Raw genomic sequence first — 13,020 nt, 5'->3', positions numbered from 1 at the left:
TCGAGTGCCTATACATCATGCTGTTGCCTCAGTATTTCACTATATAATAGTTTAACGGTGACTTAGTCTGATTTATGTTTCTTAGAAGTCAAAATGGGACCTCTGTTTGTTCAGTAATGCATAGGTAGTAATTCTCAAATACGCAGTATGATCAGTGTTTAAGGCTGACTTCATTTTTAGGCAGGAAGAGTTTGGTCCATAGCCTTCTCCAGCCGTAGCACTCATTTTCCATTTATATCTTTTCAGGTGATTTCCAAAGAATTAATAGGAGAAGGCTCTCATGTTTTTTTCCTAAGAAGTATTTCATGACCTTCAAATACAGTCAATTGTCTGTTATTCAGGAATTTGTTTTCCAGATTACTCATTTTCTATTCCAACTTTTTTATTTTAAGTTTCTTAGTCAACTGACCTCACCAATAATGTGATGATTCATAGTTTAATTCACAGAATCAATCTCTCTGAAGCATCTTTCAGGGACAGGTGACCACCACCTGCACAATTTTCTGCAAGTATCGTCTACAGTATAGCAAAGAAAACATTTATTTTCTGTGGTACAATTCAGTATGCAATGAGCTTATTTATTTTCAGAGAACAGGCTTCTGTCACCTTCTTGTTCCTCTTGTCAGATAACCTTCATGCTGTCCTCTGCCCCGGGGCTCACTCAGGAACCCATACTCCTGGGTGTGGCTCAGACAGAGCCCGGGATGTTGAGTGTTTTTGGCGACCCCCCAAGAGATTCTCCTCAGTTGATTCTAACACAGTGGGACCCTGGGACTCAATTTAAGAAACCATACTTTTGGGTATGATTTTCATAGTAATTCACTTGGAGGGTGAGGGAAATATTCCTTTTTCAAATGGCAACCTCTCATGGGAAGCCTCCAACTTCTGGAGTAGCGGTAGGATGCAGGACTGAGGGGTGGAAGATGGGAAATATGCAGAGGTGGAAAAACCATTTGCTGCTCATGGAGGTAAAGGCATCTGAGATGATATTCTTCTCTGAGGCTGAGGGGATTAACTCCTCTTGTACCTGTGAGAAATCACTTGGGACCCAGCCCTGCTGCAGAGGCAAAGCTCCTTGGAGGGGAAAAAGTGCTTTGTTTTTATGCATTGCGGCGTCTTCCCCTGGGTTCACAGAGAGCTCTCTATAAATACGTGCTGCAGGGAGGAGCACAGAACACACTTCAGCCACACCACTTCTGACACAATTCCCTGAAAGAAATTAGAATGTTTTCTGTTGGAAAATGCTGCATTCCACAGAAGATGGTATTTCTGAATCACACAAGTAAAGTAGAGCCTGCTTCTTTCCTGGGGTCACAGGGAGAATTTGATACAAGAGCGGGGCCCACAATCTTTGTGAGTCTCTTCTTTCTTTGATTCCTGCTATAAATGAGACGATTTGAGATGGAGGTATTCACTGAGGAGGATTCAGGTCACCGACAATTGCCATGGTAAGTCAGCTCAGGCATTTGCTGACAGGCAGAGAAAAAGCCACAGAACCCACAGATGGTTCAGAGTCATTCTTGCTGTCTAACCTGGCAGTGACATTGATAATTGAGCATTACTCATGCACTTCAGAAACTGATTATTTTTAAAGGGACCACTTTAAAAAAATGAGTACACCAAATATATTTATTAAACTTTCCTGTACCTCTTTCCTTGCCCCATGTTTTAATAAATAATGGTATTGTCATCAGTAGTAGCTAACAGTCATTGAATTCTAATCATGTGCCAACAACTCTTCCAAAAATTATGCAGATACACATTCATTCAACAATCCTATGAAGAGTATACTCTGGTTGTTCCCATGTTACAGATGAGAAAACAGAGCAAAGAGGTCAAGTAACTCACTGTGACAGAGAAAGTCATGCCGTGTCACCTGCAGATGTGTTACATTCTGTCACAGGCACATTGCAGACGTGACTGAAGTAAAGATGTTGAGATGGGGAGATTATCCTGGATGATCCAGGTGGGCCCACCGTCACCACAAGGGTCCTGATGAGAGAGGTGAGGGGGTCAGAGTCAGAGGAGGAGGAGTGACTGTATCAGAAGACTGTGCAGCTTGCTACTGGGAAATTCGAGTCCACGCCCCCACATGGTGAGCCTGGGTATGACCGGGGTGTTAGCATTGACCATAATCCAACCATTAAAAATATACCTCAGTTAATATGCATACTAATGAACAAACTTGCAATTGGAAAAATAACTTTCCTTTCATTTAGGTAACATGTCCACTCCTCCATCTCTGGACTATATAGGTCTTTTACTGTTACAAGTTTTGTTAATTTCCAGTTTCTCAGTTTTCCTCTAGTCAGTTTTCTAAGAACTCTACCTTCTCCTATTTATACAACTAAACCGTGTACAAAAGATTTTTTCCCCAAAAGTATTTGACAAAAGACAGGAATAAATGTATTATTGACTATTAATTTAAGTGTAATATTATTTTGGATACTTAATATAGTGTTTCTAAGTAAATAATTATTGAGTTGGATTAATTTTATTAATGGTATATACTCAGATCTCCTATAGGTTAGGTTTACTGTAAAGAAGTGTTAAAAATCATGTGAACTTTTTCTTTTCTGAGAATGTTTTGCTTTGGCAGTGCTCTGTTAAGAGTTCAAAATCTGAAAATCTTTGTGGAATAGTGAAAATACATTCATAATACCAGTGATGGCTAAGACTTGAAATATTTCTTTCCCAGTGATACTAAGTTGATGCATACTTTTTAAGTTAGTAGTGTTAAAAGTAAACTTTAAAAAAATGTAAAAACATGACTCTCATGCAAATACAGAATAAGCACTTCTCAGAGAGGTATTGGGCTCATTGCTGAAGGAATCGGAAGGCTGGTAAGGCTGGTCCGAAGAAGGTTCAAGAGACCGAGTGCACACAGGAGTCCACGAAAGAATGCCAGGCCACTGTCACTAGGGTAGGCACACGGAGGGTTAATGTCCGTGAGGCCAATAAAAACCCATAACCTTTGGGAGTGTCTTTTCTGTCAGACAGAAGTCATTTGAGTCTCTACTGGGAAAAAATATCTACAAATGAACATGTTACTTAACAGGCTGTGGCCCTAATCAGCAATGGATAGTAAAATCAGGCATTTATTAATTTTAGAATTAAATAATCTTTAGACAGGGACTGTTAAAAATTGCTTAGTGTGACATTAAACGATGTGAAGTTCTGCCTTTGATTTAGTTTCTAGTTTCTCAAATTTTTCTTAGTAGTGGTAAAGCACTTTTAAGAGAAACTCTGTACCTATCTCTCCCACCAACATTCTTTGAGTGAGTGTCAGATGCTGATGATGATGCATTGATTTCAAATTCTCTCTCTCTCAAAAGATTACTTATTTTTTTCAGATAGTTTCAGGTTTGTATATCCTCAACTTTATGTGTCATAACCTAGTGTTTTATGATCATTATTTGAAATTGTATGCCTTTTACATATCAGATATATTTTATAAATAGCTTTTGATGACAGTGACTTATATTAGAGCCATTCTATCAAAAGTAATACTGTTAGGAATCATCTGAATATTTTTTCTTTTATGAGAATCCTTGTGTGTATATGTGTGTGTGGAAACATATATATTCCAGAAGGTATCCAGCCATGTAATATTCTATATAGGACAATGACCCCACAGTCCCCTTCAAAGTAGGCACCTTGGGACCTCACACAGTTCCCCCAGTCATCAGCATTTACCCCACTGTTTTTTCCTGAATCTTATCGGTGTTCTGAAATCTCTTCCCTTTCAAAGGTGATTTTTATTTTGGGAAAAAAGCCAGAAATTTTAGGGTGCCAAATCTGGGCTATAGGGGGTCTGAATCACCTGGATGATTTGATGTTTCACCAAAAAACTCTGCAGGAGGTGTGATGCATGAGCGGGCACTTTGTTGTGACGAAGCTGCCAATCACCAGTTGCCCATAGCTGCAGCCTTCTGAATCATCCGATAGTTTCCAGGGAGGAACATTCAAGCTCATCACAAAATTTGACACAGATTTGTTGCTCTCCTTGCTCATTTTGAATGTGACGGCCACACAGTACACATGCTCACTCAATGGAGTCTATTGCCCCCACTGACTAGGACAGTGAAGTTGTCATTGTTCACACATGCACATTCCAGTCCACTCTCCTTGGCTGCCAGGTTACATTGATGTTGTGCAGACTTGTTCTTGTTATGTTAACAGTGGCTGCACTTTTCCCAGACAAACCTCACATATATTGCATGTGTGTAATTCTGTACTGACAAGGTGCTCATATGCTGAATTATGTTTACTCCCCCCTGGAAGGGTGTTGTTCATGTGCATGTGTGTCTGTGATGTGATTGTAGCCAGTTTGTTGATTCCCCTACTTCACTGCTTTCTGGCTTTCGAGCCCCCTTTTTCAAGGCCAGCCCCCTTGTCCTACTTCCTTCTTCGGAGAGGTAAATTGCTGACTGTCCCTGTAGTTCCCCAGCAATCCTCAGAGCCTCCTTTCACAACAGGGGGAGAGAATGTCTTGGGAGGATGTCCAGGCCTCTTAGAGTGAAATGTTCTAAGAATAATTCTCATCTATGAGAATAAGACTTGGTCTTGAGGACCGTGGAGAGCAGAAGACTATTGATTATGACCTGTTTTAGTGCCAGATTTCTAGATCTGAGAACTGAGTTTCCCCAACTACCGTAACTAAAGTGACCCCAGTGTTCTTTTAACCTTGATCAGACTGCCCGTTTTAGCCTGTAATCCTTTATGAACTTACTTATTTGGTAGTTATTGTCCATCTTCACTGAATGTAAGCCCCATAAGGGATGGGCCATGTTTGTGTTGATCACTCTTTTTATCTAAGCATCCATCACAGTGCCTCAGATGTGATGAGCTGAATACATATTTGTTGAATGAATGCATCAAATCAATGAGTGTTATACCTGTGAAGTAAGAAGAAAACAGGCAAGAGAGAAAATGGCAAGTGGCTTCAGTTTAAGACATGAAACAATAAACCATTACTTTAGGCATCACTTGTTTGATGTGGTTTTTACTATTTCATGTTACCGATGGGAATACTCTAGGCACAACAGCTTCAGGTGCCACAAAAGGTTAGTATGACCATTCCAGTGTAATAGTAACAATAGTGAAGAAGGTTAAAAAGAAAGAAAAGAAATAATAGTCTAAACTAACACAGATAAAACCTTTCCTGGAAAAAAATTCTCTTGGTAGCTAATTCCAAAAATAGACTTTATCCAAAATAAAGTCATTATTATGATGGTTGCCTTTAAGCAATACATTGCCTCAGAGATAACGGCAGTGCTCCTAATGTGTCTGCATTTAAAGTCTGTCTTATTGGAATTTTTCTTAATTTATTGTAATCTAATAATCATAGAACACATTATTTGTATTTGACATAGAGTTATGTTTTTACCATGCGCATTTATTCAACTATATAACAAGGAATAATTGTTTGGTTAACATTTTTCTTTCTACAGAATGCAATGTTTATTCATGTGCACTTGGTGAATTCTTTATAAGTACATTAGCAAGATGTGGGGAAAAAAATCAAACCTCTGAAATTTCAAAAGATAGCTGTATAAAGTAGTTGAAAAAATTTGGTGGATGGTGAATACAAATGATTCGCATTAAATATTATGGATAATCTGAATGAAATATATATTTGGGTATGTAAGTAATTATAGTAATTTTTTCAAATGAAATAAGACAAGTAAACTATAATGTCATTTCTTTGACTGGGAGAAGTCCCCTAGCCATTTGAAAAATAGCTTCATCTTTTATTGGGTTTTCTTAACCTCTTCATTTATTACATAAATGTGTTCTCAAGGGTAATTACCTTTAAAAAAAATCTTTGACTTGCGAAATGTAGAAAACACTGCTAGGCTTTCTGAGTGTTATCAGTTCTTCTTTGTGTTCCTTGTTCAGGGTGCAGCTGATTTTGACAGATGAATTGTTATGCTGCTGCTACAGTATGACATCTTTTTTCAGATGAGCCGAACAAAGTGATCTTGACAATGAGTAGATAAGACACTGTCAGAAAGCTGAAAAAACATGTCAATGTCACAGTTATGACACAAACGCAACAGAACAGCCCTTATAATATCATTAAGTGAATGTCTTTTTAACGATGCCCTTGAGGGGACAGACAATAACATTGCTCTTAAATGCTATTACTTAACCTCAAAAAATAATAAAAGAAAGCACAGAGGTCAGTTTAATATTTATTTGAAGTGGCATTTGATGAGTCTCGTGTGTGTGTGTGTATTTGTAGTGGAATTCCTTTATATATGGCATGTATGAAAGAATTTTGAGATATCAAAACTGCTTTTTCAGGAGCTAAAAATATCATTTAACTTCAGCATTTGAAGAACACCATTAAAATATTGATTGTGGAGTGTGCAAAATGGTTTTATGGATATTGATTATTATCATTTTTTCTGGTTTTCTTCTTTTATGGAATGGGAAAGAATAGATTTAATAATATAAGAGAAAATTAGAAGTACATTTTAAAGTGAATTTTGTTCAAAGATTAGTAAACACTAAAACAGAATTAATACCAGGTATCAAGAGGGAATTAAACATGTGGTGGTTTTATTTTCCTTTATTATGACTGGCCTGGAGCTGAACTATACATGTATGTGTGTATGTATAAGGATTTCTCTATACATAGACATTTAAAATGCTTAATGAAAAGCACATTTATCCTAGAGCAACTTTTACTGTTTTTGTCTCTAGGATCAGAGGTGGTTGATCTTGATGGAAGAAGTTCTCTCCTCTACAGAATTAATCAAAAATCCCTGAGCCCAATAAAGGATATTATTTCTTTGAAATTTAAAACCATGCAGAGTGATGGGATTCTACTCCACAGGGAAGGGCAAAATGGAGATCACATCACACTGGAATTAAGAAGAGGAAAACTATTTTTACTTATTAATTCAGGTAAAGCTATTTGGTGAAAAGCTTGAAAATCTGGTCATTTAGATATCACTTCAGTAACTTTATGCATTCATACCTTATTTTATAAAAATTATGGTGCTTTATTTCCAGACTCAGGGCATATATATAAATATAATATACACACCAGTGTTGTACTTTCATTTAAAATGGTTCATATTTTGCAAATTGTATAAGACCCTCATTCAGTGATTTTTTTACATAGTGCCAGTAGCCCTACATAGCTATTTCCTAACATCATGAAGAAAGAGACGGGTCATTGAAAAATATTAAGGTAGTAAAAGTAATGAGGTTGTAGCAAAGTAAAATTTATATTGAAAAGGAGCATGTGATGGGTAATATTAAAAGACATTAACAGTAGAAGAAATTGCAGCAAGGTTGAGAGGATATTATATTCAAACTTCGGGTAAATCTATACTAGTGTTTTGGATGGGATGCATGGAAGGAGATTGTAATGATTATGAAAGATGCTACCTCATGAAAGGGAAGCTTTTTTTTTGTTTGTTTGTTAGACTGGGAATAATGGTGCTACTTTTTTTTCCCTTCTTCTAAGGTGACGCTAAACTGCCCTCTCTGCACACCCTGGTCAACCTCACCCTGGGCAGCCTGCTGGATGACCAGCACTGGCACTCGGTGCTCATCCAGCTCTCGGGCCGGCAAGTCAACTTCACAGTGGACGAACACCGGCATCGCTTCCGCGCCCAGGGAGAGTTCAGCTACCTGGAGCTGGACTATGAGGTGTGATGGCTATGTTTGCATCGATACAGTCTTTAGGATATGTGTGTGGGTTAGCCCAGCAAGAGAAAATAGACTGTTGAGGACCCCACTTGCAAAGTGAATCAAAGTCCTATGAGGTGTTTCCCTTATGTGACGTGGCTCACATAGCAGATTTGGGCACATTCTACTTAGGCTTCATCGTTCTCACAATATGTTTTTTTTTAATTTTTTAAAAAGTGTTTATTTATTTATTTTTAGAGAGGGTAGGGAGGGAGAAAGAGAGAGAGAGAGAGAAACATCAATGTGTGTTGCTGGGGGCCATGGCCTGCAACCCAGGCATGTGCCCTGACTGGGAATTGAACCTGCGATGCTTTGGTTCGCAGCCCGTGCTCAATCCACTGAGCTATGCCAGCCAGGCACAATATGTTAATTTATTATTATGGAGAGAGATCATCTTTTTTTACCCGAAATGTGTAAACACAGAGTGTCACAAGTAAAACCTCCAAAAAGAGGTTTCATCATCACCACAAGCAAATGCAAACTGGGTTGCATGATGTTTCTGTGTTATAGGGCACCCCACACAGTGTAGATTTCTTGGGAGGAGATAGCAGTGAATAGATTAATTAATTCGTTGACAATCAGTGCAAATGCATAAATATCACTGCTTGCTAGAGATGTGTAAAATAAAATGTGATTGTAATGTTACATTATTAAACAGATCAAGGTTTACTATGAATAGAAAAATGTTCATATTCATCAACCAATAAATATCAAATCTGGGTGTGATTAGCAACTTGTAAGATTTATTACACTCTAATGCAAATGAAAACTAAATGCATTTAAATTTGTATACATTTGTTTTAAAATCTGTATCTTAATTTTTTAATGTCTCCATTTGAAATTAACAATATGGCAGTGTGGGTGATGAAAATTGATATATGTGATGACTGCAGCTATAGTTGCTAATCGTAATTATTTAAGCAGATTGTCTGAAAATCACTAAACAATATTATTGATGCTATTTTTCTTTCTAAGATCAGCTTTGGAGGGATTTCAGCACCTGGGAAATCAGTGTCATTCCCGCATAAGAATTTTAATGGGTGTTTAGAAAATCTCTATTATAATGGAATGGATATCATTGATTTGGCCAAGCAACAAAAACCACAGATCATCATTATGGTAAGAGAGTCTTTATTTGAAGGAAGACTTTTCTTCTGCTCTTTAATCTCCTTAGTAAGATGTTTCCTGACAAACTCTCCAAACAAGCATACTGCATTCTTGGAATCAGATAACATCCATGTAAACTTGTATTTTGCCATGGTCGTTCATAACAAATGAAAGAAATTAATAGGCTGTTACAACATTGCATCTGCCAATCTGTCCCAATAGCAGTGTTGGTCAGGCTGCATTGTATTCTAATTCTCTGTACATGCAGCACAATTTGAAGGTAACCATGTTTATTGGTCAGGGTTCCGTTGGGAGAGCAGCACTGCTCGGAGCGTTATGAACGAGGGATCTGTTTCAGGACCTGGAGCTTACCCGTCAGAGGAGCTGGAAGGTGGAGGCCCGCTGTCGGGAAGGAGGGCTGTGAAGCAGGGGCTGGACCAGCCTCTGAGGTCGTCCTTCCCTGTGCTGGATCACACACACAAGAGCGGCAGACAAGGGCCAGCGTTTCACTTCTAACTCAGATATCATGTCAGCTCCCCTTTTGGCTAACTTTTACCCAGAACCTGGCAAGGGGACTCTGACAATGTGGTTTCCAACGTAACCAGCTTGATGATCAAAAAGTGCACACACATATCCATGTGAATATGTTTCTTTAATTGTTTAAAATTCAATGATCTAAATGTAAGCTCATGTTGTATATGCAAATCCTAAAGCACCTCACAGGAATATTTATTGTTTACAAAATATTTTAGTCCTAACTCACTGTGTGAATTGATAGTATTTATATGAGTATAACACCCAGCAAAGCTTTAAAATAGTTATTTTTTATAATTGGGACAGTGATTTAAAAGGAAAATAAAATATTATAGGTAGGTAGATGCGTGTGTGTGTGTGTGTGTGTGTGTGTGTGATTGGGGAAGTGAGTTTCCAGAAACTGCTCACACAACTAACACCCGCTTTTCATTGGTAAGAGGGTTTGCTATCTGTATTTGGGAAATTTATTAAAGATTATTTTCAGGAAAAATAAAAACATTTGTCTTCATTTCTGAAACGTATTAAGGAGTATGCTTCGCTCTTTTTAAATGAAGTTTTTAAAAATCTTTAAATATATATTTTACTCTAATAGCAAAATAATTTTTCATAGTCAGTATTTTAAAAAAGTTTAATACAACTTAATGTATCCTAAAGATCTACTTTAAAACCATTAAATGAAAAATAAAACATGTAAATCTGATGATAAAGGCATAACGATAAGAAAAAACAAAAATAGTTAAAGAGGGAATGTAAGTAGTACATTGTACATCATAGTGTCCAATATAAGTTCTACAGGAAAAAAGGAAAAATTTAAAAAGGCAGAGGATCTGTAAACCATTCCTTCATCAACAAGTTCATGAAAAATGATCAGATTTCACTATTAGTCAGGTAAATGAAAGATAAATAAGAATGATCTATTACTTTGACATTTTTGTCACTGAATTTGTATGAATTTAGAAGGTCTATAATACCTATTTCTGCCAAGAATGTGGGGAAAAGGTTATCCTCACTTATTACTGCTGGAAGTATGACGTATTGTAACTTTTTCCTATTTTTACTTTCTGAAAAAGAAGCTGGAAATACTTGCCAAAACATTTCAAACATGTAGGTACCTGTTGTTCTGTACTTAGAACCTTCCTCACAGTCACTCCTGACGGCGTTGTTGGGAGACGAGAACAGGCAAACAATTGAGTAAAACTCGGGACATTCGCATAACAAAATTTTATGCAGTCAGTAAAAAGAAGGAATTAGCCTTATGTCAGATAACTCAAAATGATTTCCACAAGATATACTTTAGTGGCAAAATTGTGATATAGTAAATGGCTCTTATTTTTGTAATAATGCCCAGTGTAATAATGCCCAGTGTTAGGTGTATGTATTCATCAATGTGCATTGACGTGTGTGTATGTACACATAATCAAACATGTAACTGAAACTAGTTACAAATGATTCAATGGGAACAGAGGAAATATGGTAAAATATGGAAGGGAAAACAGTAGCTTGTTAATATTGGTTATCTTGTGGGAGCGATTAGGAGCCACAGGCAGTAAAGAGGTAAAGTGAGAGAAAAGGGAAAGCCGGGTAAAAGACAAAACCAAGGAGCTGGCTTAGGTAAATTTTTATTGCGTTCAGTTGCATTGAGTTAGATGGCTTTGGGGAGGCTGAGAGATGGGGAGAGAAAGATGTGTCGGATCGTGATCACTGCATCTGGGGAACCTTTAAGAAGTGTGGCAAGAATCTGAAAATTTTCATGTTGATAGCAGTTCATTGTGTTAAATTGAGGATCATTTGAGATTGATAAATAGCCTTTGAGAATATTTCAGTATCTATTACTGATGTGATGTGACTCCTTCTTAAAGCTTTTTCTTTGACTTTATTCTCAGGGAAATGTGTCGTTTTCTTGTTCACAACCACAGTCTGTGCCCGTGACTTTCCTCAGCCCCAGGAGCTACTTAGCGGTGCCAGGCCCTTCCGGGGAGGATGAGGTTTCTGCTGCTTTCCAGTTTCGAACCTGGAATAATGCAGGGCTTCTGCTCTTCGGTGAACTTCCGCTGCTTTCAGGGGGCCTCCTTCTCTTTCTTAACGACGGAAAACTTAAGCTGAATGTCTACCAGCCAGGAAAATTATCCAGTGATATCACAGCAGGTAATAAGTGCATTCCCATGGGCAAGGCATATGCTTCTGAGAGATTTCATTCTCTTTCCGTCCCTTGTCCATGAGATTTTATGCCTAACCAAAATTAATATTTGTTTAATAAATGAATACTTGAGGTAATAAGATTGTCGGTACTCTTCCTTAGAGGAACTTGATTCTAATTTCCTTTTAAATATGGCTCCACACCAGCAGTTCTTATTAACCCAAATGATACTTATGGGGGAGTAGAAATTTCCTTCTATGACCCTCTTGCCCACTCCAGATAAATTAACATATGCTCAGGAAACGTGTTTGGGTGAAAAAGTGAAAGACTGTGAAACGGACCCCGAAGTTTACTGGGTGTCTTCAGTGGAAACGAGGCTTTGTCTAACACAGCTGTTTGTTGTCCTTGGTCTGCGAGAGAAAGGGGGGTTCTTTCTTGGCCCTACATGTATATCTCTATATTAGTGGTGAAAAACCTAAATGCTAAGTCAAAGTAACTTTACTTGCTGATGTATTCTGTACAGAGAGGATGGAAAGATTCATGCAAAGGTCTTCATTTGGACACCAAAAGGAATTCTCTCTACTTCTAGGCAATACGGTATCATTTTAATGATTTGAAGTAATATAATTAAGGAGACTATATGAGTGTCTGGAAAATTAATGTCTCATTTAGGTCAGTGCTTTGGGTAAAGGATATTTTTGTCTCTTCATTAAAATTATATAGATTATGACAAGGGATCTCCATCACATTTTCATATACGTGGAATAACATTTCAGCCAAGCAACTGGAGGTCACATTGGGGTAAATTGCTACATCAGATTAATAAATGATCTTAAAAAAAATTTGAAGATGCCATTGTACTACTTCTCTATATTAACTGTGTCCAAAATTAATACCTTACGACTGGGAGAGGACAAAATGTTTGAATATAATTGGAAACTAAATATAAGAAAGATAAATATACAAATTGATACACAAATATGTGATCTTTATATATCTTTTTTTGTTGGTCATCTGTCACTGCAATTTAAATGTGGGAGCTAAAAGTTCAATATTAATTATAATTCTTGAGAGGTGTTACACTGTGACTTGTTAATGCAATACTCAAAATGTGGTAGGTTTGCAGGCTTGACAAAAGAAATAAATCAGTGTTATATTGATAATTAGTTGGTTCCCTAAATTGAGGGCCTAAAAATGTAAGCCTGCTGTTAATATGTAGTTTATTGTGATTTATGTGACATCTGCAGAAGCAGTTCTATTTGTAACCTAATTTTCAACATTTTAAAGTAACGGCTTCCGAACAATGTTACTGTAGTAAGCCCCACGAAGCTAGTTCATTCCTAAACTCTGCAGGCATGTATATTTAATAAATCAGTAGGTGTAAGTCTGTAAAGAATACCATGAATGATTTGAAAATCTCTCAATGAATGTTTAGACCGATGTACAATATAATCTGTTACTATATCATTTGACCTGGTAAGATTGTTTCCTAGCTAACAGTGAGCCTACACTAAATATGATTGTCAATGTAAAAA

At 37.3% G+C, this 13,020-nt stretch overlaps 1 protein-coding gene across 1 annotated transcript in view; it reads left to right on the top strand.

Annotated features, from left to right (window-relative positions):
• Positions 1-13,020, top strand: part of CNTNAP4 (contactin associated protein family member 4) — a 234,159-nt gene that overhangs the window by 134,674 nt on the left and 86,465 nt on the right. Inside the window, exons 5-8 of the mRNA XM_045818618.1 lie at positions 6,712-6,915; positions 7,484-7,668; positions 8,683-8,826; positions 11,232-11,493. Coding sequence (XP_045674574.1) covers positions 6,712-6,915; positions 7,484-7,668; positions 8,683-8,826; positions 11,232-11,493 — 795 coding nt within the window. The remainder of the gene's footprint in view (positions 1-6,711; positions 6,916-7,483; positions 7,669-8,682; positions 8,827-11,231; positions 11,494-13,020) is intronic.

Source organism: Phyllostomus hastatus, unplaced genomic scaffold, assembly GCF_019186645.2.
Source record: "Phyllostomus hastatus isolate PE091 unplaced genomic scaffold, TTU_PhHast_1.1 phas_scaffold_345, whole genome shotgun sequence".
NCBI classification, from domain to species: domain Eukaryota; kingdom Metazoa; phylum Chordata; class Mammalia; order Chiroptera; family Phyllostomidae; genus Phyllostomus; species Phyllostomus hastatus.
The sequence above is the reverse complement of the archived record's forward strand: the minus strand, read 5'-3'. Positions and strand labels throughout refer to the sequence as shown.